Consider the following 27,723-nt stretch of genomic DNA (forward strand, 5'->3'; position numbering starts at 1 on the left):
GTCGGAAGTAGTCCCCTTCGACCTCCGACGTTCTCTCCCACGCTCGCCTTACAGTTCCGGTGACGCTCCCGGAGTTTGTTTACGTCCCTCGCAGACCTAGCGGCTGAGTAGTTCTGCGTCTCGTACTCCAAGATGGGGAAGTCGTTCGCTAATTTCATGTGCAAAAAGGATTTTCATCCTGCGTCCAAATCCAACATCAAGAAGGTGAGTAGAGGGATCCGGAGAGGGCAGCGATTTGCCGAGCTCCCTGGGACGGTCGTGTCCTCTGCGGGCCTGGAAACTTCTTCGCTTTCTCCATGCTAACCCGACAGACCGGATGGTCCCCCAAGTCCGGTCCTGTCGGTCACTGTGGAGACTGACGCCGTAACTCATTCCGGGTCCGTCTTCTGGAGCCCCAAGACCAAGACCCGGGAGCCCTGCTTCCCTGAGTGGAGACTCGGTCCTTAACAGAGCTCCCAGAGAAAGCCACCCTGTTTTCACTCTCCGTCCCACATCTCCATCCAGTCATGTGGCGTCTGATGGCCGCATTCAAGTTCAAGCGTTTCTTTTAAAAAAATTACAGGTCAATCAAGTGCTGGACACAGGACCGAATTATAGCGCGAAAGAATGGTGATGGAGAATATCTGAGCTTTTGAGTAAGACCGGACTTCTTGTTAGTTCAGTACAGTCACATTTAGCCCCGAAGTCTCGCAGAAAATGTTTAATGGCGTGATCGTTAACCTCCTACTCTGCTAATTAAGGATGACAATGTCAGTTGCCCTCATGTGTAAAATTGTTAGGAAGATTAAATGAGATAGTGTGGGGAAAGAATAGAAACGGGGAGCCGGGCATTGGTGGCGCACGCCTTTGATCCTAGCACCAGCACTCGGGAGGCAGAGGCGGGTGGATCACTGTGAGTTCGAGGCCAACCTTTTATGCGTCACGAAAAGTACTCAGAAGTACACAGGCTTGTGAGAATATATTAAGCTTTTAGTTGTTTCTAAGCCAGTTATGGATCCTGTATGTTGCCATGCATATGAGGAATGTTATGTGTATAAAAGCATATATATATATATATATATATATATATATATATATATATATGCATTAGAATATCTGTGGAAGAAAATACAAGTAGTGTTAACACCGTTTATCTGCGAATATAGTTACTTAATTTTTTTTTTCTGAGCAGGGTTTTTCTGTGTAGACCTGGCTGCCCTTGAACTTCCAGAGATTCACCTGTCTCTGCCTCCCAAGTGCTACGATTAATGACTTGTTACATAATTTTAAGCAACTCCCCTGCCCAAGAAAACCGACTTGCTTGGTCTTTCGATCTCTGCCTTATTCCTTGACCCCTCCAAAGTCTTGTTCTATTTATTTTGTACATACTCTCCACGTCTTTTACACATTTCATGGCCTCTTTTTTGAGGTAGAGTCTCCTGAAATCTAGGCAGGCTTCAAATTTACTATCCAGGGAGGATGGCCCTGAATTCCTAATCCTCCTGTCTCTGCCTCCCAGATGCTGAACTTGCAGATGTAAGCCACTGCACTTGACTCTTAGTTCTCCCTTTTAAGTCATGAAATACTTTATAATAGTCATGAAATAGTTTATAATATGCAGAAGAATCATTGTGAGCTCTTCGACAATGGATCTATGTTTTACTTTTATCTCAGTTCTTTCTCCATTGAGATTAGTTAACTGTAAAATCTAAAGTTTGACATACATGGTAATTTTTCTGGTTGGGGGGTGCTTGCTTTTGGACAGGGTCTCCCTGTGTAGCTCTGAATGACCTGGAACACCTAGTACCCCTACCTCAGCCTCCTGAGTTCTGGGATTGCAGACGTGACTGGCTAACGAGGTGTGGTTGATTATAGAAAACGACCAGCTTCCAGGGCTGTCAGGATGACTTAGCAGATAAGCACCTGACGCACGATTGTGAGGGCAGAGTTTGGATCCCCAGCACCTACATGAAAGCCAGGTCGCCATGGTGGCCCGTTTGTGATCCTCGCCCTCAGGGGATGAAGACAGGAGATCCTCCATGCAAGCTGGTAGCTAGACTAACAGAGTTGAACTCTGGGTTCTGTGAGAGACCCTGCCTCAGTAAGAAAGTGACTGAAGAAGACAGTTTGTTTTAAACCCTTGACTCCATACTCACATGCACGTACCACACACATGCATACATGCATGTATATACACACGAAGCAGACTGTTTAATCCGGTTGTTAAATTATATTTTGTTTCACTGTTGTAGGTATGGATGGCAGAGCAGAAAATATCATATGATAAAAAGAAACAAGAAGAATTAATGCAGCAGTACCTTAAAGAGCAAGAGTCATATGATAACAGGTAAGCACCACCTTTTTAGTGCTTTCAGAAGAGTCACATGGTCACCGTTCCCGTCTTTAGCCATTCTTCACCTAAAGTACAGTTGCATTTGACTCATCCAGACTGCGAGCAAGTCCTAAATGAGGCCGAGCTTGCAGACATCATAAACCCTGCATGTTAACTACTGATAGCGATTAGAAAGCTTCCTCTTCAATACATTGAAATGAGAGATGCCCAGGACTCTTAGAGGAGAAGCGGGGTCTTTGGCCTGTGCGTGGTGGCTGGGGTCCATTGGCTTCTTTCAGGATAACGCCTGCCTTTTAATTGCTTTCACTGTGTTTGTATTTGTTAATGAGCTGAATAGGGGTGTTTTGGTTAAATAGACTGTACTCTGAAGAAGCATTTCTTTTTGAAACTTGAGACATCAGTTTATTGATAATTGGATCTTGCTGTTAACATTGGCACAGAGGTATCTGTTCAAGACTGTTGTCATCTGCTTTGTTGATGTGCTTAGGAGCAGAATTGGTCGCTTTCACAGTAATTCTTTGGTTAGCTTTTTAAAGAGCCACCAAACTTCCATAGCCTAAGCTGGTCTTGAACTTCCTTCCTATGAAGTTGAGAATGGCCTAAAACTCCTTGATTCTCCTGCCTTGAATTCCTAAGTGCTGGCCTGTGTATACCTAGTGTATACGATGTTAGGAATCAAACCCAGGGCTTCCTGTGTGCCAGGCCAGCCCTCTACCAGCTGGGTTACATCTCGACTCTCTTACTAATAACCATGCTCGTAAGTATGAAGCAGTAGCTCGTTGCAGTTTTGATTTGTTATTTCTCAATGTCTAGTGAAGCTCAGCTTTTCATGTACTTGATTTACAGTTTTTAAATAATGTTAAGACAAAATTTACAGATCTGTTTAAAATATACCTAGGTTTTTAAGTTTGCTTAGTGTTGCTAAGCCATAACCATAGTGAATTTCAAAACATTCATCACCTGAAAAGACAATGTTGTGTTCATTAGTAATCATTCCCCATTTCCTAATTTATCCCGTTTCTGCTTCTCACAAGTCATGACCATTTTACTGTCTACCTATGAATTTTTTAGAATTATGGACACAAAGGGTAGATGATTAAATGGTCTTTTGTGATTGGTTAACTTTTTAATTTTAACAAGTATATTGATTTATTTGTGTGTATGTATATATGTCGGGAGCATATGAGGACCTTGGTGCACATGTGGAAGTCAGAGGCCTGCTTGGTGGGAGGCAGTGCTCCCTTCTCACTGTGTGGGTCCCAGGCTTGAACGCGGGTCAGCAGGCTTAGGTGGTGGCAACTTGGGCCACTAGCTGTGTTACTGGTCCCTGATTTATTTCATTTAGCCTGTTTTGAAGGTCATCCGCCACATACATCAGTACACATTCCTTTTACTTAAAGAATAATGTCACAATAAAGATATATATTTATATGTCCTTGAGTTTTTTTTTTTCTTTTTCTTTTGGGAGGCAGGAAATATAGAATCCAATAGAGGAAAAATGAAGAATGACATACGATAGCGTAGCATATCCTTTGTGGTCGTCTTTTCCAATGCAAAGACATTTCATACTACACTTCAGCTTTGAGAGACTTAACTTGAACTCAGCGTAGCCATACTGTTTGCTGTGGTCCTTTACCCAAGAAGACCAACGGCGGCACGCTGTGCACAGAGCCTACAGTAGGAAGTTCAGTTACTACCTAAGATTTTCTTGAGGAGTAGTCATTTCTGGCTTCGGTGTATTAGCCTATTATAGAATTTTGTTATTTTTTTCTTTATTCTCATTAAAAAATTTGGTTCTCCGAACTGGGAAGTTAGCTCAGTGTATAAAGTATTTGTCATTAAGGTAAGAGGACCTAGTTTGGATTCCAAGCCCCCACATAAAAAGCTTGCCTGTGATCCCAGTGCTCCAGGGGTAGAAACAGGAAGATCCCTGGGCTTGCTGGTTAGCTATTGTAGTCCAATCAGTGAACCCCAGGTTTAGTGAGAGAACTTGTCTAAAAGGTAGAGGGTTGGCCAGGTGAGTGAAGGTTAATGCAGTCCCTAAGACTCACATAGAGTTAGAAGCAGAAAGCTGTCTGCAGGAAGTTGTCCTTTGACCTTCATGTGCATGCAAACAGGCTTCTATACACATCACACACAGTCATTAAAATAAGGTGAATGGTTGAGGAAAACACTCTGCTTCAGCCTCTGACCTCTACGTGTGTGTGCTCTTTCTCTCTTGTTCTCTGTCTCTCCCTCTCTCTCTCTCTCTTGCTCGCTCGCTTGCACACACACACACACAAAAAATAAAAACACTGAAATAGCTGGTGATGGTGGCACACGCCTTTAATCCCAGCTCTTGGGAGGCAGAGGCAGGCGGATCTCTGAGTTTGAGACCAGACTGATCTACAGAGCAAGTTCTAAGACAGCCAGGGCTACACAGAGAAACCCTGCCTGGAAAACCCAAGAAGAAAAGATCTGAAATTATTTTAAAAAGAAAAGGTTTTGGCACCAAAATGCCTGGTAGCACATAGGATTTCGAAAGTGACTGTTTGAGCAGCATCTCACGGGTTTTTAAGACAGTTCTGTAAGAGTAACCAGATCATCTTTCCTTCCTGTGTTACTGGGAGAACTAGAGGGAAGAAGTTACAAGTTTCTCTAACAAGGCAGCCCTTTTCCGGCTTTATCTCTGATAAAATATCTTAATTCCTGTAGGGTTATTCTTTGAGAGCTGGTGTGCTGTCACGCCATCCTTTTATCTAAAATTGTACTGTTATTTCCTTCAGATTGCTTATGGGAGACGAGCGTGTAAAGAACGGCCTGAATTTCATGTACGAGGCCCCACCGGGAGTTAAAAAAGGTACTTGTCTCATTTCCTTTCAGCTTGGATGTGATGGTGTATGAAGATGTATTATGTTGAGAAGAGCAGACAGTATACTGAAGGTTATCTTCATCTTTTCCTTCACTGTTACTCTGATGACAGCAGCTCAACACAGTAGAAGAAAAACAAAATGTTTTTCTAATGTAGTAGCTTATGTCCTTTGGAAGGGGAGGGATGCTTAATATTGTGGAAGTGCATTTATCCCTTTACAATGTGCACGTCTGTAGTCCTCACTGAATACATTTTCAGATGGAAAGTCTATTCACTGCCAGTGAAAAGCATAAAGACTTAAAAATTACAAGTTAACATACCTATTCTGGACTCTAGTACAAGGTTGTATTTTATCTCTCAGTGATCTGGAGTTTTATTTTATGATAAAAGAAAAACCAGTTAATTCTTACAGGTTACAGTTAAATAATAGAGCGTAATAATAAGTAGACTTTTCCACTGACACTGCTAACTTGTCCTGCTTCTCCCTGTGCTGTGAATATGCAATCAAGAAAACAAAGAGGTGAGAGCTTTTCTCTGTTTGAACTGATTTATGGTTGATTGTGATTTTATGGGAAATTCAATAATTTCTCCTACCTGTTGTAGAAGGAAGAAACGGAAGGAGAGACAGAATACAAATTTGAGTGGCAGAAAGGTGCTCCGAGAGAAAAGTGAGTACTGGGAGAAACCGTGTGACTGCTGTGACCTACCTTAGACAACCAGCACGCGTCATTTTAGCCCGGACTTACGAACTTGTTCGCTTTTTAAAACTACATCATCAGACTATATATATAATCCAGTGGTTCTCAACCTGTAAATCACAACCTCCAAAGGACTATGGAAAAACACATATATTTACATTAGGACTCATAACAGTAGCAAAATTACAGTTATAAAGTAGCAACTAAGAAAGTCTTATGGTTGGGGTCACTACAACATGAGAAACTGTATAAAAGGGTTGCAGCGTTAGGATGGTTGAGAACCACTGCTGTATACATTTAAAAATTGATGCTGGTAGTAATACATTTTATAATGTTTTAAGAATGATAATTTTTTTTTTCAAGTTAACTGCCATTGAATTAAGTTCTTAATATTATGGTCTTAACATTTTTTTTTTTTATTTAACAGATATGCCAAAGATGACATGAATATCAGAGATCAGCCCTTTGGTATCCAGGCAAGTGACACTTATATTGCTCTTTAAGAATAATTTTTATTAGCCGGGCGGTGGTGGCGCACACCTTTAATCCCAGCACTCGGGAGGCAGAGGCAGGCGGATCTCTGTGAGTTCGAGACCAGCCTGGTCTACAAGAGCTAGTTCCAGGACAGGCTCCAAAGCCACAGAGAAACCCTGTCTCGAAAAAAACCAAAAAAAAAATAATAATAATAATTTTTATTTAGTACATATAGCTTTAAATTATTTTCCAAAACATGTTCGTATTAGAGTTCTCTAAAGGAACGGACCTGATAGGATGAATATATGCTAGCCTAGAGGATGTGGTTCAGGTGTAGGTGAATATATGCTAGCCTAGAGGATGTGGTTCAGGTGTAGGTGAATATATGCTAGCCTAGAGGATGTGGTTCAGGTGTAGGTGAATATATGCTAGCCTAGAGGATGTGGTTCAGGTATAGGTGAATATATGCTAGCCTAGAGGATGTGGTTCAGGTGTAGGGTGATTATATACTAGAGGATGTGTTAGGTAGTCCAACAGTGGCTGTCTCTCGGTAGAAAGGCTGAGAATCCAGTAACTGTTCAGTCCACGAGGCTGGTTGTCTCTGGAGTCCTGGAGGATTCCTGCGAAGCTGCTGCTCTTCAGTCTGCATTAGATTCTTGAAGTCAAGGAGGATTTAATACAAGCAGCAACAGGGTAGATGGAGGAGCTTGAACTTGCCAGTGAAAAAGAGCAAGCAGGCAAAAAGCAAAGCTTCCTTCTTCGAGTTCCATTTATGCAGGCTGTCACCAGGAGGTGTGGCCAGAATTCATAACTTGATCAAGAAAATCCCTCACAGGAGTGTCTTAGGTAGGGTTTTATTGCTGTGAAGAGATGTCACAACCATGGCAACTCTTACAAAGGAAAACATTTCATTGGGGCTGGCTTAGAGGTCAGAGGTTTAGTCCATTATCATGCTGGCGGGAAGTGCAGTGGCGCATGGGCAGACCTGGTGCTGGGGAGACACCGCGAGTTCTACATCTGGATCCCCAGGCATCAGGAGGAGACAGAGCCACACTGGGCTAGACTGAGCATCTAACAGCTCCATGCCCACCCCAGTGCACACACTTCCTCCAGTGCCACCTGCTGCAGCAAGACCCCACCTCTAATAGCACCACTCCCGTGAGCCTGTGGGGGCCACTTTCTTTAAAACCACTACACAGCCGGGCGGTGGTGGCGCACGCCTTTAATCCCAGCACTCGGTAGGCAGAGGCAGGCGGATCTCTGTGAGTTCGAGGCCAGCCTGGTCTACAGGAGCTAGTTCCAGGACAGGAACCAAAAAGCTACAGAGAAACCCTGTCTCGAAAATCCTAAAAACAAAACAAAACAAAACAAAAAAAACACTACACAGGAGCAGCAACTTGGGTTTTAGTTGATTCCAGCTGAAATTAGCATCGCAGTTAAACAGCTAAGTTAAAACAGCTTAGATGGAAGGCGAGTCAAGTTTTCTAGTGAGGGTGGTGGTCACTACAGTTTTCTTACAGTTTAGAAAATGTTCCTGAATTAGAAACAATCAACTGTCACCCCAGAGCTAACCCTTGTGAAAAACATTGCCTGCTCACTGCGTTTTCTGTGGCAGCTTTCCAGCACATCCCTCACGACAGCAGACACAAGCATAAAATAAAACCTGAAATACCCTTTTTACCTCACAAAATAAGTTCACCAACCCCTGGTTTAGAAATGTGAAACTTGGGCTGGAGAGATGGCTCAGCGATTAAGAACACTGCCTGCTGTTCCAGAGGTCCTGAGTTCAATTCCCAGCAACCACATGGTGGCTCACAACCATCTGTAGTAAGATCTGGTGCCCTCTTCTGACCTGCAGAACACTGTATACATAATGAATAAATAAATCTTTAAAAAAAAAAAAAGAAAGAAAGAAAGAAATGTGAAACTTGAGGCAGGGCTAGGGAGAGCTCGGTGGAAAAGCGCTCTCACTGAGTGTTGTGAGCGCCTGGCTGCAGTCTGGAGAAAAGTAGCTGGTGTGGTGGCATAGCCTGGGTGTCAACATGTGGACGGTGGGGGTGGGACAAGACCCTACAGAGAAAGGGGTGGGGGTATTAGGTTAATGTGTTAGAATTAGGGAACCTAAAATTAAACCGTGACATAATTCTTTGATATTTTACTATTTCTTTTCGGATGACATTGCTTTATTGTAGGCGGCACAGATAAGATTCACTTTGGATTTTAGGCAAATTTATAATAGAAGGGCTTAGTATTTGTATTGACTTACCCATCGTAACTATAAAATCTCTTTCCTTGGCGATTATTTTACAAAGGAACTTAGCCAAGTATGGTGATATGTTTTAATACTAGCCCTTTGGAAGCAGAAGCAGGTGGATCTCTGTGAGTTCAAAGCCAACCTGATCTATATAGCAAGTTCCAGAGTAGCCAAAGCTATAGTGAGGCCCTGTCTCAATAAAAAAAGAAAGAAAAGAAAAGAAAAAGAAGAAAAGGGGGGCGGGACCTAAATAAAAATGATGAGTTGAATGTTGGCTCTTGGCATTTGAGAATCAAAATAATGTTTATTTCTCAGGTTCGAAATGTAAGGTGTATTAAGTGTCACAAGTGGGGTCATGTGAACACAGATCGAGAATGTCCCTTGTTTGGTCTTTCTGGAATCAATGCAAGTTCAGTTCCTACTGATGGCTCAGGTAAGCAAAGACAAAATTTTATCGAACAAGGAAAGATAAAGTAACATTTTTATTTAAACTTAACTCTTTTTGCACTTGAATTTAGTTTTTGTGGACTAAGATGCATCCCAGATGGGATGATAGAGCTACTGGTGTCTCAGTGGTAGAGCACCTTGCCTGCCAAGTGCATGTTAGGCCTTGGATTCAGTCTCTAGCATCCCCCTTCCTCTCTGCCTCCCCCCAAAAGGTGATAGATAAGTGGGAAACCTTCATTATCTGTGTTAAATTTGAATGTACTAAAATAGAGTTTAACTTTTCTAGTCAAGTTTCTGTGAATTTTTTCAATTCATTTTTTTGTTTTGTTTGTTTAAAACAAGGTCTTATAAGGCCAAACTGGTTCTAAACTCGCTGTGCAGCCATAGATGACCTTGAACTCCTTGATCATCATCCTCTACCTCTTGAGCACTAAGATTACAGTTGTGTGGAGTCAGGGTCTGACTGTGTAGCCCTGGCTGACCTGGAACACACTGGGTAGATCAGGCTGGTCTTGAAGTCCCAGAGACCCGCCTGCCTCTGCCTCTGAAAGCACTGAACACTGTGATTAAGTGGAGATAAAAGTAGACGGGGCGCATTTTACCATCTGTGCTCCTGTTGTATGAGCAAAGGCAAGTCCCCAGTGTAGTCAGGCCTGTCCTTCAGAAGTGACGCAGAAAGATTGAGCTGCATGATAAGATTCTTAAAGTCCTGATCTATAGCAGATGCGCTGTCAAGGCTGAGAGTCATCTGCTTAAGCAGAAGAATAACCAAGCTTCAGCAGGATGGTGCTTATTTCTATTCGCTTAAATTGTGGAGTTTATGAAAGTCATAATTTTTATCATAAGGAAATAATTATGGGTCTGTTGTTAAAGGACAAAAAATGCCTAAATATCTAATAAAAAGGTATTAAATGAATAAGAAGTATGGACATTATTGCCAAGGCATACTTCGTGGCGCAGCGGTTAAAATGATAGGAAGAAACCTGTCTTGATATCAGTACTTACAGGGGAGAGGTAATCAGATCTCCACCGTGAGACCTGTCTCAATAAATAAACAAGATGGTAGGAAGATACCTTAGTGATATGGATGTTGTTTGCAACATTTAGTCAAATAAAAAGACAGGTTCTAACACATTAAGACCAGAGCTCAGCCGGGCAGTGGTGGCGCACGCCTTTAATCCCAGCACTTGGGAGGCAGAGGCAGGTGGATCTCTGTGAGTTCGAGACCAGCCTGGTCTACAGAGCTAGTTCCAGGACAGGCTCCAAAACCACAGAGAAACCCTGTCTCGAAAAACAAAAAAAAAAAACAAAAAAAAAAAAACCAGAGCTCAGTGGTAGAGACTTTGTCTACAGCACACAACACCACACACCTAATTAATAATAATTAATTAAGCAATAGCTGGACAGATGTTTCTCTTTATCTTTAGGTAGACCTAGAGCAAAACACATACTTTAGAAAAGGTGTTGGAAAGAAACAGACCAAAATGTTAACAGTGCTTTGATTTGACTGGTAGGATTGCCTAAGCGCCTTTGCCCCGTATTTTTACTTATTTATATCTCCAACAGTGAGAGCAAATCACTTTTCAATTTTTTAGTGTGCATTGTTTTAGAAGAACTGAAAATTGTATGTGGGTATCAGGTATTTTAAACATGTTGCTCCATTAGCAATGCCTTCAAAGCCCGACCTGAGTCTAACACTAGCTCTTAATGAAAGCTAATGGGAACTCCTAAAAGCTTCTCAAAAACAAAGTCAAAACACTGCTGTATCAAATAGGAAAGCAAACAATGGCAGTGTATTCTAAATTTGAATGCAGTAAAAAATAAACTGACCAATTTCCTAATCCACTTGCTGATTCAAGCTAAAAACATCTTTCCATTAAAAAAAAAAATCACCTATTGAATAATGTCCTGCCAGTGAATAGAGATTATTTTTGCAATAAGGCAATTTCAGTGGATGTGGTTATCATGGGATAATCACACCCCTGGGGTACAGCCTTGTGCCTGTAATCTCCCAGGAGTGTAATTATTTCATGATAACCACACCCCCTGGGGTTACATTATTTCTATTATGAAATTCTGAGTATAGTATATAAAGTAACTTACTTTGATCACTGGGAACTGAAGGTGCTGTTAGACTAGTCCAGCTGTGAGGTTTACAGAGACCAGCTATAAGATTTACTTCTCCTTTACAGAGTTAAATTAGGCAATCAAAATGCTTCTTTGGGCTAAGCTGGTTTAGAATATCTTTTCTGCTGATAAGATCATCTTAAGTTTGTAAGTTTCCATCCACTCCAGACACATCAAAATTACCTCCAAAACTTGTAAGCCTCGGCCATGAATGAATTTTTATAAACTATTTTCCCTGCGGTGTAATTAAATGGCAGCCCACATGCCTTTTGTATACCGGGTAGCTTTTCTTTTTTTTCCCCTTTCTAAACATTATGTTATGTGGTCTGAGCCTGGCTTTACTGCAATATGTAGCCAAGGATTTCCTTGAACTCTGCTCCTTCTGCCTCCATCTCCTGAGTGCTGGGATTACAGGTAAAAGCTACCACTCCTGGTGTATGTGTGCAGCGCTAGTGGTCAGACTCAGGGCTTCCTGCATCCTGGGCGACACTGGACATCTGAAGCTCTGTCCCTAACCCTGCCACCTTTCTTACTACTGACTCTTAACTTTAATGTATGTTACATTAAACTCCTTTTGAGAAAGTAGAGTGGGAAATTTCAAGTGTTTTTTCATCAGTGTTATTGAGCTATAATTTCAAATGAACAGTTCAGTTCTGTGGGTTTCTTTGTATAGCCTCGCCTGCCCTAGAACTCTCTTTGTAGACTAGGCTGGTCTTGAACTCACAGAGATCCTCCTGCCTCTTCCTCCTGAGTGCTGGGATCAAAGGCATCCGCCACCACTACCCAGGTACATTGAGTTTTTTTAACAGATTGGATTCAGAATTTATTTTGGAGTGCTGACTAATCTCAGACTTTGGGTTCTCTTGCCTCAGATCCCAAACACTGGGATTACAGGTGCATACCACAGCTACACGAATTGATTTTCAGATACTGAGCCAGCCTTGCACATCTGGATTAAACTCCACTTGGTTGTGGTTTAAGTTGTTTTTATACATTATTGGAATCAGTTTGCTAATACATTGTCAAGGATTTCTACATCTGTTCATGAGAGATACTGGCCTGCAGTTTTTCTGTCCTTTTCTATCTATTTATATTTTCCCTTTATATGTTTAATAGATTTAGCTAGTAAATCCCTCTGGGCGCCTGAAGCTTTCTGTCTTAAAAAGTCATTATTTTTATTAAATTTCTTTAATTATGTGAGTGTTCTTATATTTTAATCTTCTTGGCGTTTAGTTCATTTTATATAAGTAAAACTCCAAAAACAGAATTATTTATCATGTACCTGTATTACCTTTCTAATACCCCTGGGGTCTGTAGTGGTGTCTCTTCATTCTTTCCTATTATTAGTCATTGTGTCTCCTCTCTTTTCTTGAGTATTTGGCTAATGCTTTTTCAGGTTTTTTTTATGTAAGATTTATTCATTTATTATATATACAGTGTTCTGCTTGAATATATTCCTGCAGGCCAGAAGAGAGCACCATATCTCAGTACAGATGGTTGTGAGCCACCATGTGGTTGCTGGGAATTAAACTCAGGACCTCTGGAAGACCAGCCAGTGCTCTTAACTTCTGAGCCATCTCTCCAGCCCTGCTATTTCAGTTTCAGTGATCTTTGCAGAGAAGTAGCTTTCAGGGTGGTGAATTTCTCTCCTCTTTACCATTTTCTTTCTTCTTGGGTTTACTTGGTTGTTTTTTAAGGTAAAGATTGGTTTTGATTTGACAGTGGGCTTTCTTGAGATGCTATGGATTAAACCGTGACCTTAACACTGCTAGCCAACATTACCATTGAGCTATACCTCTAGCCCCAGAATTGATGTTTTTCTACATTCATTCATTTTGGAGGTCAGAGGCCAACTCTAGAGAGTCAGCTCTCTCCTACCATGTGGATCCTGGGGTGAACCTGGGTCGTTAGGCTGCAAGGGCCTTTACCCACAGAGCCACCTCACCACCTCATATAGTTCATTTTAAATCTTTCTTATTTTCTAGAATCTGTGTCCAATACTGTATGATTATCTCTCTAAGCAAGTATTTTACTGTCTCGTGGTTTTTGATAAATTTTGTTACAGTAGTTTAGATTTATTGTTTTTTTATTTGTTTTTTCCTAGTTAATGATTTCTGACAGTACCCAAAATTAGGTTAAAACTTGTCAAAAAGACTGCCTTGACCTAAGATCAGTTAGCAGGTGCTCCATGGTCAGGAATTCCCAGACTGCTCACCAGAACCAGTGCAGATCAGGGATTCCCTCGGCAGCCCGTCTTTACTGACTCCCAGAACTCAGGAGAGCACTTGGGATTATAATGTTAGAGCCAAAAGACTCCAAAGCAACAGAAGACCACCTAGAACAAGGCCCAAGAGCAAGCATGAAACTTCCTGCAGAAAGTCAGACATCCAGTGATGTGCAACAATGTGCTTCCCATGGGATTGGCCTGGGAAGCTTACCTAAACTGCTGAGAGTTCCTGTTGGTGCTTTAATAACATAGATCACTGACTGTGGTTGAACTCAGTCTCCAGCCCCTCCATCCTTCCCAGAGCTCTGGTACCACCAGATCCAAAGCCCAGCCCTCTGATCACATGGTTAGTTTTTCTGACATGTCCAGCTATCATCCTATCTACTTTCTTAACCTGAGCTATCTCGGCTTGTTGTTGGTTACCTTGGTAACATAAACTGTCCTGTCAGCTATGGTCGACTGCATCTCTCCTTTCACATGTATGTGCACTCCACTGGTTAAACTCAGATTTCCAGGCTTGCATAGCAAGTTGCCAGCACTGAACCCTCTCACCAGCCCATGCATATATTTTTCCTTTACACTTAACAGATTTCAAATATGGAGGCACTGTCTTCAACTGAAGACAAAAGCCAGCCAAAATCTTTTAGATAGCTGTTATGTTTTTATTTTCCTTTATTCAAAATAGTTTTTTACTCTCTCCTGATACCTCCCTGCTGTGTGTTTTTTAGGAGTGTCTTTCTTCATCTCCAAATATTGTGAGATGTTCTAGCTGCTGTCCTGTTACAGATTTTTGGTTTAAATCTTGTGATCAGAGAACATGCCTTGTACAATTTACTCTCTTTTTCATTTGTTCAACTCTGTGACCCAAAATGTTTACTGTCTGGTGACTACCATACTTTAGTGTGAGAAAAGCATGTATTTCTGTTACTGGGTAAAATCTATACGTGTCAGCTAGATCTGTTGCATGGGTCAGTTCACCATTATCTCCTGATTTTCTGCCTGCTGGACCCATCGACTGGTAGAGGGATGTCAGAGCCTCCAGAAGTGAAGGTGGCTTTGCCTCTTTCTTTAAAAAAAAAAAAAAAAAAAAAAAAAGTGGGAGGCTGGAGAGATGGCTCAGAGGTTAAGAGCACCACTGGCTGCTCTTCCAGAGGTCCTGAGTTCAATTCTCAGCAACCGCCTTGTGGCTCACAATCATCTGTAATGAGATGTGGTGCCCTCTTCTGGCCTGCAGGGACACATGCAGGCAGAACATTGTATACAGAATAAATAAATAAATCTTCAAAAAAAAAAGTCTATCCATTTTCCCTTGATTCTTTGATACTCTATCATTAAATATGTACACATTTCAGATTACTGAATCTTTTTGGAGATTTGGCTCCTCTACCGTGTTAATGCCTCTCTTCATCCTTAATAACTGTCCTTGCTGTTATAACGGCCCCCATGGGCTTGTATGTTTGAATGCTTAGTCGTCAGGGAGTGTCACTACTTGAGAAGGATTAGGAGGTGTTGCCGTTGGAGGAAGTGTCACTGGAAGTGAGCTTTGAGGTTTGAAAACCCCAAGCCAGGCCCACTGACTCTCTCTTCTGCTGCCTGCTGAGCTGATGGCAAACTCTAAGCTACTTCTTCAGCACCATGTCTGCCTGTGTGCTGCCATTACATCGCTGGTATCCATAATGACAATGAACTAACACCTCTGAAAATGTAAGCAAGCCCAAATTAAATGCTTCCTTTTATAAGGGTTTGCTTTGGTCATCGTGTCTCTTCACAGCAATAGCAACCTAACTAAGGCACTCGCTCTATACTCTGCTAGTGTCAAATTAATGTCATTACGCTAGCTTTTCTGGTTACTGTGAGCATAGTATGTCCCTCTGTCCCTCCTCCTTTCTGAAGAACTATCTTAATATTTCCTATAATTCACGTCTTGCTCCCAACAAATTCTTCAATTATTTACTTGCTCTGAGGTTTCTGCTTCTCATTTGCTTCTGAAACCCTTCACTGAACATTGAATTCTTTATTGGTAACTTTTTATTTCAACTCTTTAAATTAAATGTCTCTCCCCTCTTTCCCTCCTTCCCCCCTCTTTCATGCTGTCTGTGTGCCCAGCCTGTGTTCCACATAGCTACACCCCAGCCCTGCACTTTCTTTTCCCTTTGCGTGTGTTTTTTCATTTTGTAGTTTTTCTTTATTTAGATTTTTTTATTTTATGAGTGTTTTGCCTGCATGTGTGTCTGTACACCACATTGTGCACGATGCCAGCAGAGGTCAGATGATGGTGTTGGATCCTCTGGTACTAGAGTTACAGATGGTTGAAAGCCACCATGCACTAGAAGCCAAACCCAGGTCCTCTGCAAGAGTAGCTAGTGCTCTTTTTGTTTGGTTTTTGTTCGTTTGTTTTTGTTTTTCGAGACAGAGTTTTTCTGTGTAGCTTTGGAGCCTGTCCTGGCACTTGCCCTGTAGACCAGGCTGGCCTTGAACTCGCAGAGATCCGCCAGCGTCCGCCTCCACTGGCTCTGAAGTGCTAGTACTAAAGGTGTGCGCCACCACTGCCGGCACAAGTACTCGTAACCTCTGAGCCCTCTCCAGCCCCTAAATTATTTTTTAGAGTGGTTCTTTGAAATTTTGATGCCAACAAATTAATTATAGTCTTATTCTGTCAATAAATGGCTCTGCTTTTGTTAAAGACATGCCTGATACTAATGGGGGGCACAGCTCTCATAATCTCAAAGGGTATCGTGAGTGTCCGGTCACAGTCATAGCTCTGTGTTGGGTGAGCCACATAGACCCTCTTCTCTCCTTCCTGGTACTGGGATTCCAGGCATTTACCACCACACCTCAGCTTTTACCTGTGTTCTGGAGATCTGGAATCACGTCCAAGTGCTTGCTGACAAGCCCTTTACTGGCTGAGCCGTCTCCCCAGCCCCACTAAGTCTCCTTTGTGTAACTCTCATAACCTTGTCCATCTACTTCTGTCAGTTTTAAGAGGAAATTAGCTTGTGGCTGTCCAGGTAAAGAATGAAATTTAGTTTATCTTGTAAATACTAATTCTTCTGCCCAAATCAAACTTGAGGAAGAATGTGACCCTTCATCATGTTCCGCTTAGGATACTTTGCTTCCGCCCTTCCCTAGACTGCTGAAAGTCTGAAAATGATAACCCCTTCTAGTTTTCTCCTGGAAACTATTTGTTTCTGAAGCAGGGACTTTATCTTAACATTTTCTATCCCCGTTGCCTGGCACAGTGTACGTGTTTAGCAGAGACTGTGGGACTGGAAGAGCTTCCCTCACATTTTAAAACAGCAGAGGTTATCAGTTCTTCTAAACAGTTTATAATAGAAGTCATACTTTCCCTGTAAACTAATTCTCTCAAAAATATTACAAGCCTGAAGACAAAAAAAAAAGACTCCTAAAGTCTTAGTAAGACAGATCTTAAAAATTATTTTCTAGGGCTGGAAAGATGGCTCAGAAGTTAAGAGCACTGGCTGCTCTTCCAGAAGACCTGAGTTCAATTCCCAGAAAACACATGGTGGTTCACAACCATCTGTAATGGAATCTGGTGCCCCCTTCTGGTCTGTAGGCATATATGCAGACAGACAGCACACTGTATACATAATAAAATAAATCTTTTTTAAAAAATCATTTTTTATATTGTAGCCCGGCGGTGGTGGCGCACGCCTTTAATCCCAGCACTTGGGAGGCAGAGGCAGGCGGATCTCTATGAGGGACAGGCTCCAAAACCACAGAGAAACCCTGTATCGAAAAACAACAACAACAAAAAAGTTCAAATACTCCATACGTCTCTCCCCTTACAGTAAGATATATAATGAATAGATATATTTTGGAGTCTATAGTACCCACACACAGCAATCAGTATTGACTTGTTGGCTAAATGTATTGTTACAACTTTTTTTCTGAGACAGGGTCTCACTATATAGTCCTGACTGACCTGGAACTCACTCTGTAGACCAGGCTGGCCTCTAACTCAACAGAGATCCTCCTGCCTCTGCCTCCTAAGTGCACCACACCCAGCCTCCTACAACTTTTTAAAGTTAAATACACTACTCTTTTTGGTTTTTCAAGACAGGGTTTCTCTGTAGCTTTGAGGCTTGTCCTGGAACTAGCTCTGTAGATCAGGATGGCCTCAAACTCACAGAGACCCACCTGCCTCTGCCTCCCAAGTGCTGGGATTAAAGGTGTGCGCCACCACTGCCTGGCTAAAATGCACTACTCTGAAGTGTAGGGTTTGAGTTTGACAGATGTGTGTACTTGCTACCCACACCCTTGACAAGATGGAGACGATTACCTTCACTCTAGAGAATGCCTGGCTGCCTTCCAGTTGGCCCCACTCCCATAAGCACTAACTTCTGATTGTTTAACTTGTTCCTGAACTTCATGTATACTATAGACTCCTCCCCACCCCCACTGTTTTTTTGGGTTTTTTTGTTGTTGTTGTTGTTTTTTTTTTTTTTTTGAGAGAAACTCTCATGTAGCCCAGGGTGGCCTCAAATTCACTGTGTAGCCATAGATAACCCTGAATTGATCCCTTCAGCATCCAAATGCTGGGATTACAGACATACACCATGCCCAGTTTGTGACATGCTAGGAGTCAGACCACACATGCCAACAGAGTTACATTCCCAACCCAAGTGTTTTTGAGGCTCACGGATAGCCAGAGCGTTTATATTTCTGTAACTAATTAAAGTGAATAGCGAGTTCTGATGCTTTGTGGTCTCAGCACAGAGGAGTCTCAGAGTCCCCGAGGCAGATGAATTAGCTTTATTGTTGTATCACCACTTTACATGTAAATGAAGTTGGAAACATAAGTAATAAAGATATAATCAAATATGTCATAGATCTTTATTGATTCTGTAAGATGAAATTGTTTTTAGCAAACAATAATTTTGACTAGCATACAATAAGCATAGTTTCATATTTCCTTGCCTTTGTATTTTTCAGCCACATAGATGAAAATGAAATGTTTTATTTTCTTTTACGTTCTGTGTCTTAATAGAGACCAACTGGCTGTCTTTAGCGTGAAGTTGGGGTAAGGACAGTAAGGGGCCCTATTGTCTTCAGCTCCACTAAGGATGAACTGGCAGTGTGTCAGGAAATCCTGAGCATGGCACAGTTCAATAGAGTTAGTACAGTCGGATCCTGCATAACCTCTAGAAAAATCCTCCATAGAACATCCCCATCTTTATAAATAAACATCACCCACACGCTTTATTAATAGCCGTGTTCACTTTTTCCTGGGACTCACGTTACCTGTTTCTGCTTCGTCCCCTTCCCCTGCTTTTCCTTTTCTCTCTCTCTCCCTTCCTTCCTTCCTTCCTTCCTTCCTTCCTTCCTTCCTTCCTTCCTTCCTTCCTTCCTTCCTTCCTTCTCTCCACCTCCCCCTCCTTCTCTCCTTCCTTCCTCCCTTGTCCCCCTTCCTTCCTTTCTTCCAATTCTTCATACAGAGTAATTGCTTTTATTATGGCATTTTGTAATATATGTTTTTCTTCAGTCTGTTTCCTTTTTTTAGTCTTCTTTTGAGACGGGGTTTCTCTGTATAGTCCTCGCTGTTCTGAAACTTGCTCAGTAGACTAGGCTGACTCTAAACTCAGAGATCCGTCTGCCTCTGCCTCACAAGTGCTGTGATTAAAGGCGTGCGTCATCACGTCCAGCTTCCATTTTAGTCTTTTTTAAAAAACTTTGGATAAGCTTTCTAGGTAGTTTTTAAGTGTGCATGCGTGAGTGCCTGTGTGTATATATGTGTACCACGTTCATGCCTGGTGCTCATGGAAGCCAGAAGAGGGTTTCAAGCGTATTGTAAGCCTCCATGTCGTCTGCAAGAGCTGCAAGTTCTCTGAACAGCTAAGCCAACTCTCCAGCCCCTCCGTAAGCTTTCTTTAAAGCACTCATTCTGGTCCAGTAAGGAATTAGATGTAAGTATGAGGGAGTTTTTGATGATTCCCACTAGCTCTTTTTGAGTAGTGTACTGTAACTCGTATCCCTATGTGTCAAACAGTGGTTCCCTAGACACATGGTCAGTTTAACCTTAGGAAAGGACAAAAGGACGTCCAGGTGCCTGTGATCTCAGTGCTTGGGAGATAGAAGCCAGAGGAGCAGGAGTTCCAGGTCATTCTCAGCTACACAGCAGGTTCAAGACCAGTCTGGGCTATATGAGGCCTTGTCTCAGTGTTCCTACCACCTCCCCCAAAAGGTTCTGCTTTTGGAAATGGTGGGGCTATGTGTTAAACTGGGGAAGGAAGGAACAAACGAATTAACAAACGACTTTTTTCTCGTGTGTGTTGTGTGTTTGTGTGTGTTTACACCACACAACAATTTCGGATATCATTCCTTGGGTGCCATCCTCTTGGCCTGGAACTTGCCAGGTAGGCTGGGCTGACTGGCGAGTTAGCTCCAGTTATCAACCTATCTCAGTGTCCTCGGTACTGGGGTTCCAAAGAGATGCTACTAGGCCAGGCATTGTGGCTCATGCCTTTAATCCCAGCACTCAGGAGGCATTGCCGGGATATCCAGAGGTATATAGTTAGACTCTGACTCAAAAAATAAAAACAAACAAAAAACAACAACAAAGAAAACCAAATGCATGCTACCACTCCTGGCTTTTTCTTTCCGTGGGTTCTGGGATTGACTCCAGGCTCTCATGTAACTGAGCTGTCTCCCTGGCCCAGGAAAGGCTTTCACACCACTTTACCTACCCACTGCTCACTCCTCTTCTTCATTCAGTGCCATGAATCATAGACAGAGATGTTCATCTGACCCAGTACTCAGGAGGCTGAAGCGAGACTATTCCAAGTTCAAAACCATATTTGGGATGCACACTGACTTCTCTCTCAAGGAGGAAAAAAAGAACCCTTTTTTTGCAAAGAGTGCTGACCTGCTTAGCCAGTTTAGCCTGAGCCCGTTTAGCCAGTGCTCGTGGTGAAATACAGATGCATGCACCAGCATTTGTTGGGGACTGCTGTCCCTAACTGCTTTACTGTTAGGTTTTGTCTTTGGCTTTTTGAGACAGAGTTTTTCTTGGGTTACTCAGGCTGATACTAACTTTAGCTAAGGGAGACTCCTCAGTCTCCACTTCCTGTGTGCTGGATTTACAGGCATGTGTCATGCATCCAGCTGAAAACTTTTGAGTCTCTGTGACTCTGTAATGAAATACTTGTTCTGTAGAGCACTTTACCTCCCGTTGAGTTTTGTCTATTTCTAAAAAATAACAACCTTTAATAAGTAGATTAAGCCCTTTGCAAATGTAATCTGTACAACACATTTGACCTTTTGGGTTTTCTTCTCTGAGATGCGGTTGCCTGAGTAGTGTTCCTAGGAGAAAAGTGTGGCTTTTGTTGGGACATAAACTGAATAAACCATCATGAAAATGAGGCTTTTGACACCTCTTGTATTATAGTTAAGGACATCTGAGAATATGGATACATAGAGCTAGGGCTGACTTTTTTCACATCGAGTATGGTTTTGTCCTGCTGTGAAGGCCAAACCAGTTAACTCAAATGCTCTGAAGCCATCACAGACACACACTTTAGGACAGACACCTAGATTGAAGATGTTGTTCAGTTGGCAGAGGACTTGCCTAGCATGCAGAAGCCCGGGTTTGCTTGTGATGTGTGGTGTGCATCCTTTTAGTCCCAGCTCTCAGGAGGTGGAGGTAAGAAGGTCAGGAGTCCAAGTCTTGGCTGCATGAGACCTTGTCTTGAAAACAGATGAACAGCACAATTGGCCTTTTAAAAAATGCTTTTGAATTCTGGCATTGTGAATTCATGAAAGAGTCAAGCATTGCTGTGACCCATATCCAGCTGTACCAGACATTTAAAGGTGCTTATTTTGAATTTGAACATACTTGTTGTGCAGTCTGTTTTACTGATGTACCTGTTTTGCCAGAGGTAATATCTCACACCTTTGCTGCCTGTTCAGCATCCTGAGCTGTGGTGTTGAGAGCCTATCTAGAGAGTGGTCAATGGAGAGAACCTTGTGTACACACACAGATTTATATGTTTATTCTGTATGCACATATATGCAAATATGGGTTTTTTTGGTTTTTTTTTTTTTTTTGGTTTTTCGAGACAGGGTTTCTCTGTGGCTTTGGTTCCTGTCCTGGAACTAGCTCTGTAGACCAGGCTGGTCTCGAACTCACAGAAATCCGCCTGCCTCTGCCTCCCGAGTGCTGGGATTAAAGGCGTGCGCCACCACCAAAGTGGCCTTTGTTTATTTAAAACATTAGTTGTATGACTACTTTTATGTCATTCAGAGGCAACTAATACTTAAAATTCAAATATTATTTAAGGTTTTATTAATACTAGCAAGCAAATTATGTAATTCTTTTTTTTACATTTATTTATTTATTTATTATGTATACAATATTCTGTCTGTGTGTATGCCTGCAGGCCAGAAGAGGGCACCAGACCTCATTACAGATGGTTGTGAGCCACCATGTGGTTGCTGGGAATTGAACTCAGAACCTTTGGAAGAGCAGGCAATGCTCTTAACCTCTGAGCCATCTCTCCAGCCCCCGCAAATTATGTAAAATAATCCATAGAAATTAATTTTAACCCCCATGCTTCCATCATGGGCATGTGTGTCTCATACCTAGAACATGGAACAGCAGGTATATAGTTGTTCTTGGCAATTTTAACAGAATAGTAAGGCTTGGAAAATTCAGTAAGTTATTAGTCTAATGCCTAAATTTTTTTTCAACAAAGCTGCTGTTGGCAAGTGAAGAGGCTTGAACAGTATGACTTCTGATTTTCAGAGTAGTATGTAGCTGAATACTCAGATAAGGGGAGAGGACAAAAAAGTAGAGGGAGAGAAATAAACTTTTTTTTTTGTTTTTTTTGTTTTTTTCGAGACAGGGTTTCTCTGTGGTTTTGGAGCCTGTCCTGGAACTAGCTCTTGTAGACCAGGCTGGCCTCGAACTCACAGAGATCCGCCTGCCTCTGCCTCTCAAGTGCTGGGATTAAAGGCGTGCGCCACCACCGCCCGGCCAGAAATAAACTTTCTGATGAGCGAACTGGAAATCTTGTGGATCTCGATCCCCGTCTCCTCATAGGAAGTCTTTGCTGCCAGCGGTCCTCTCCTACCACACTGCAGTATGGATGCATCACCTGGGGTCATGTGTTGTGTCCTAGTTTCTGACCTTCAGAGAAAGCAAAAATGCGACAAGAATATATAGGTGGGGAAGAAAGAGTCTCCTAACCTGAGTAGGTCCCATGATGAGGAAAGGGAGCAGACCTTTAAATATTTTGTTAGTACATACTGTGAGACCAGAAAGCAGCTCAGTTTCCAGCTTAGGATAAAGTAAAAACTACAGTTTGTGGGAAATAGAAAGTATGCATACCTGTAGCTAGTCTATGATAGAATAAATATGCACACCTATCGCTAGCCTCAAACTGCTTGTCACTAACCCCAGTATTACAAGTCTTACATTCCAGGTACATATATAAATGCAATTAATAACTGAAGTGCCTGAGTATGTGTATGTGGTGTTGGTAGTTAGTATATTCAGTATTGGTATTTGATTTAAAAAATATAAAGTGGATTTTTACTGAGAATAACAATTAAAATTTAATTGTAATTTTTTATTATTTTGTTTTTATTTTATACTAAAAACTTCCAAGTAGACATTTCAATATGACAGAGTTACATAAGCCGAGCATCCTCTTGCACGTAAGGAAAAATGCAATTATTTTCTATTCTGAATCTCCAGACTGCTGTTTTAGAAAATCATATCTGATTATTTGCTCAGCAGAAGATTATTGAGTTGATTTAGCTGTGATTTTACTTAACAAAGCTTCAACTGCATTCCTACTGTGGAGTCCAAAAAAGGTAGAGAGATATAAATGATACATTCAAACTGTGATTTTTGTGAACAGGGCCGTCGATGCACCCCTCGGAGCTAATAGCGGAGATGAGAAACAGTGGGTTTGCACTGAAACGAAATGTACTGGGGAGAAACTTGACCGCAAATGATCCATCACAGGTAATGATCTTTTTATCAGTAAGCTGAAAATGTCTGGAAATCTAAATGTGATTGCTTGTGAATTGCTACTTAATGTTTTCCAATATGCATATATCCATAGGAAAGTAAGATAGAGCAAAGAAAATGCTTTAAATGTATTTTGATTTTGCTGCTTTGTTACTTTAACCTAAATGAGAAATTGTTTATAAACCTATATTTTAATAAATGAAATGGCTCCTTTGGGTTTATGTGGATAAAATATCTAACTGAACTGGTGATGGGATTGTTTGCTCCTTCCTGCTAACACACCCTTGAAATGACATTAAACTGAGCCAATAGAAGTCTACAAACAGCTCCCTGGGTATTATAGAAAATGCTTTAAACTTATTTATTAAACTTCATAAATTCAGAAAGTTAAAAGCTTTTAAACGTACTGCATTTTGTATGTATAAGAGCTGTACATGTGCGTTGTGTGCGAGTGTGCTGCATGTTTGTGAGTGCAGGCATGCACATGAGTACATGTGCCAGTGCAAATCAAGAAGAAAACTTGGAAGAGTCAATTCTCTCCACTATGTGGATTCCAGGGATTAAAATTCAGGTTATCAGGCTTGGTGGCAGGTTCCTTTATATCCTGAGACATTATCCCTGCTTGAGTTTTAAAGGCTGTATTATTGCCTATTTTATAATAAAGTGTTATAATTATAAAGTTTAATGTTACTGATATTTCTGATCTAAGTTCATGGTCTTTAGATTTTTATGTCTTTGCTGCTGGGGCTTGCAACCAGGCCATGTGCATATTGGGCGAGTGTTCTTTATGGAGCTGTAGTCCCAGCCCCTCATGATGCTCTTGGTTTTTATAGTTCGTTAAACTAGAAATGCTGTATTTAGACAGTAAGTTTTTAAAGTGTGAGCACACAGCCTGCTGAGAAGCTTCTGTCTGTCCTTGTCTTCCATGTCCTGATAGTCTCCAGGAGTTACAAAGCACTTGTATGAACCTTTGGTCTAGCTTAGCAGGCAGAGCATAACCCCACACACGTTAGTCCCAAGTACCACGCCGTCTGTGCATGTCCCTGGCACAAAACTCAGCTAGAAAGGCTTTCTCTCCTGTCTAGTAACTAGCCTGTCTAAAATCGAGCAATCGGATTCTTTGTTGACTCAGGACTATGTCGCGAGTGATGGTGAAGAAGACCCTGAGGTTGAATTCTTGAAGTCACTGACGACCAAGCAGAAGCAGAAGCTCCTCAGGTAACTAAGGGGTGCATGTGCGATGGATTCCCCCACTGTCTTGCCTGGGCCCTGCAGTCAGCTCCTACGCAATCTGTGGGTGGGTTGCTTGATTGATTGATTTTTCAGTAATAAGAATTAGTGTTTGTTTCCTCAGATTATACTACCGAGCTCTTGTAGCTTCTGAATATTAAATTTGGAAGTTTACTTTTCTTAATAAAACCGGGCATATCTTTTCACACCACTTGTTCTTAGAAAGTGTTTTATGTTTTTTGTCTTTTTTTACATTTTGTGAAGTTTCTTGAATATTGAAAGAATGTTTAAATTTATAGTAATGCGTAAATTTGTTAAACACACTCCCTGTGAGCTAGCTAAAGAATTCAAGATCTACCAAGTCCAATAGAGGGCGCTCACCATGTTTCAGTACATGGAGGATGACTGCAGAACCAAGAGGCTGGTATCTCAGTAACTCAGAACTCCCATCTAGACAATGCTTCCCAGACTAAAATTCAGAAAGCAGTAGAATTGTTTTATTTCTAAAATTAAAGAATTTCTGAGAACTAGTAGATAATTGTTTTATATAATATCAAACTATATTCTAATTCTCAATTTTCATTTTTGGTTTGGTTTTGGTGGGGTGTTTTTTGTTTGTCGGTCAGTTTTGGTTTTTGTTTCTTCAAGATAGGGTTTCTCTGTGTTTCCCTGGCTGTCCTGGAACTTGCTCTGTAGACCAGGCTGGTCTCAAACTCAGAGATCCACCTGCCTTTGTCTCTTGAGTCCTGGGATTGAAGGGGTGCACCACCACTGCCCAGTGATGATTGATATTAATGTTTCCACACATAAAACATAGATATAAGATGAACCTTTCTTTTTCTAACTGTGCATAGGTCCAATTAATGCTACACATCATTTTCAGGTTTTCTTTAAATCAAGAAAACCATTTTATTTAGAATGCTAAATAATTTTATATTCTGACTCATAGGAATGTTTTATCAAAAGAACAGTCATTCCCATTGAAGTATAGTTAGAAGTTGGCTTAATTTAAATTCCTATTCAGTGTCTACGTGCCTTAGTAATTTAAAGGGAAGCAAATGATTTATCATTAAATAAAGTAAATAATGTATTTAGATGTGGACAACATTTTCACTAGTGTCTAAGGAGATAGATTGTCTATTGACAGTTTCTTTTGTTGATGAAAGAACTATTTCTTTCCAACTATAGGAAATTGGATAGACTTGAAAAGAAAAAAAAGAAAAAGAAAAGTGATAAGAAAAAGAAAAAGCTACAGAAGAGCAGAAGTAAACATAGAAAACATAAAAACAAATCCCCTTCCTCCTCCTCCTCTTCCTCCTCTTCCTCCTCCTCTTCCTCCTCCTCCTCTTCTGACACTTCAGAAAGCAGCAGTGAGAGTGACAGCAAAGAGAAGAAAAGAGAGAAGAGGAAGAAAAAGAAGAGAACCAAATGTTCAGGCAGTAAAACCGGTGACTCTAAAGAGGATAAGTCTAAGAACAAGCTTCATGAAGAACTTTCTAGCAGTCACGGTGACAGGGGAAGAACCGTGGAAAAATTGAGGCTCCTAAAACAAGAGAGTTCTGGGGAGAATAGCAAGCAGATCCATTCTGGTTCTGACCGGAAGTCCAGAAGCCATCGTCATAGTCCAGAGAAGAAAGGGTCTGACAGGAACGAGGTAATCAGATGTCACAGCAGAGCTGAGAGCTGCAGGAGAAGCCGAAGCAGGAGCCCTCATGAAGACAGGGACAGAAGAAAGGACACCAAAAGCCATGGCCATGGTGACTGTAGGAAAGCCAGTGCACGGTGAGCTCCGGAGACTAAGGAGCAGCCGAGAGACAGCTGTCCGGAGTGACGGACTCCATTCCTTACCGTATCTTCAGCAAGGGCTAACTTGCACGTTATTATCTAATAAAGAAAAGTCTTCTTAATTTTCCATCTCTATAAACTATCATTTCAAGTATGAAAGCACTGAGTACCACAAGGTTGAGTTCGCAGATCTTTGTAGGGACTCTATTTAGGGGATAGGAGTTTTGTTTCTGTTGGTAGCTGTTTCTTATGCCTTGTACCAAATTTAAAATATGTTAAGTCATTGTGATTTTGTTGTTTTGAAATAGCATTAAAACAGTGACAACCGTGAATGATTATCAATTCAAATTTGTTATTTTATGATTTGAATTTACTTGAAGCAAAATGTAAGTGACGGAATTCAGTAGGGCAAATAAAAACAGTGGATATCGATCAGTATTTCCTTAAGGCTTTAAAACCCTGGATTCTTTTCTGCAGAGTATGATATTTATTATTGGATGCCCTGTTATTTGTCCATGTTGGCATACGAAATTTCTTTAAACTTAACAGTTGTGAAAATCAGGATTCTTACGCGAGTCTCAGTAGGATAAAATGAAGGCATAAGTGAAGCGGTCTTCCTTCTGAAACATCTGTGCCGCCCAGTCTTGGCGTCTGGCCCTGTTCTGTAGTTCAAGGCTAGCAACGTGGAGGCAAGTCTTTTCTACATCTGCTCACTCCAGCACTGATTCTGCATGCCCCTCTTCCACTTGGTAAGGACCCCTGTAAACACACAGGTCCACCTGACGAGTCCAGAATAATCTCCACATTTAAGTTAGCAGCTGATTGTCAACCTTAATTTATCTGCACCTGAAATCTTCCCTTTCCATATAATGTAACATAGTCACAGGTGCCAGGGCTTAGAGACATGTTTATCTCTTAGGGACTGGTTATTCTGCCTACCACAATACCCTTTCTAATATTAGACATATCATTACAAGGTTTTTCTTCAAACCGTAAAACATTTATATTACAAAATACAAAGAAACAACATAAACTAGATATATTTTACTTAAACATGGGAGGGGTTCCTCTTCTTTGAAATGGGGTCTGACTCTCACTGGGTAGCCCTTGCTAGTCTGGAGCTATGTGGACCAAGCCATTTATTAAGTGGTTTTTATTCTTTTTCTTTTATTTTTTAAATTTAGCTACGGGTTCTGCCATATGTCCCAAAGGACTGGTAAAGCCATGGAAATTTATACAAATTACACGTGGCATGCAGTTCAAAAAGTTTTCCTGTTGTGAATGGATTAAATATTTATTTGATC

General features: G+C 41.4%; 1 protein-coding gene across 1 annotated transcript; it reads left to right on the forward strand.

The window, feature by feature from the left end:
• Positions 1-44: 44 nt before the first annotated feature.
• Positions 45-26,751, forward strand: Cir1 (corepressor interacting with RBPJ, CIR1). The gene is made up of 10 exons (XM_057755663.1): positions 45-204; positions 2,232-2,326; positions 5,098-5,171; positions 5,693-5,703; positions 5,787-5,851; positions 6,309-6,357; positions 8,925-9,042; positions 23,292-23,398; positions 24,537-24,622; positions 25,823-26,751. Exons 1-10 carry the CDS (start codon positions 133-135, stop codon positions 26,418-26,420), a joined length of 1,275 nt encoding a protein of 424 aa, XP_057611646.1. The 5' UTR covers positions 45-132; the 3' UTR covers positions 26,421-26,751.
• The last annotated feature ends 972 nt before the right edge of the window (positions 26,752-27,723 follow it).

Source organism: Chionomys nivalis, chromosome 22 (genome assembly GCF_950005125.1).
Source record: "Chionomys nivalis chromosome 22, mChiNiv1.1, whole genome shotgun sequence".
NCBI lineage: Eukaryota > Metazoa > Chordata > Mammalia > Rodentia > Cricetidae > Chionomys > Chionomys nivalis.

What these genes read in the sequence shown, in the direction of transcription:
- Cir1 (XM_057755663.1), top strand. Translation starts at nt 133, where the DNA reads ATGGGGAAGTCGTTCGCTAATTTCATGTGCAAAAAGGATTTTCATCCT. An exon ending in CCAAATCCAACATCAAGAAG is followed by an intron (nt 205 to 2,231) that starts GTGAGTAGAGGG and finishes TCACTGTTGTAG; the next exon opens with GTATGGATGGCAGAGCAGAA. An exon ending in CAAGAGTCATATGATAACAG is followed by an intron (nt 2,327 to 5,097) that starts GTAAGCACCACC and finishes TATTTCCTTCAG; the next exon opens with ATTGCTTATGGGAGACGAGC.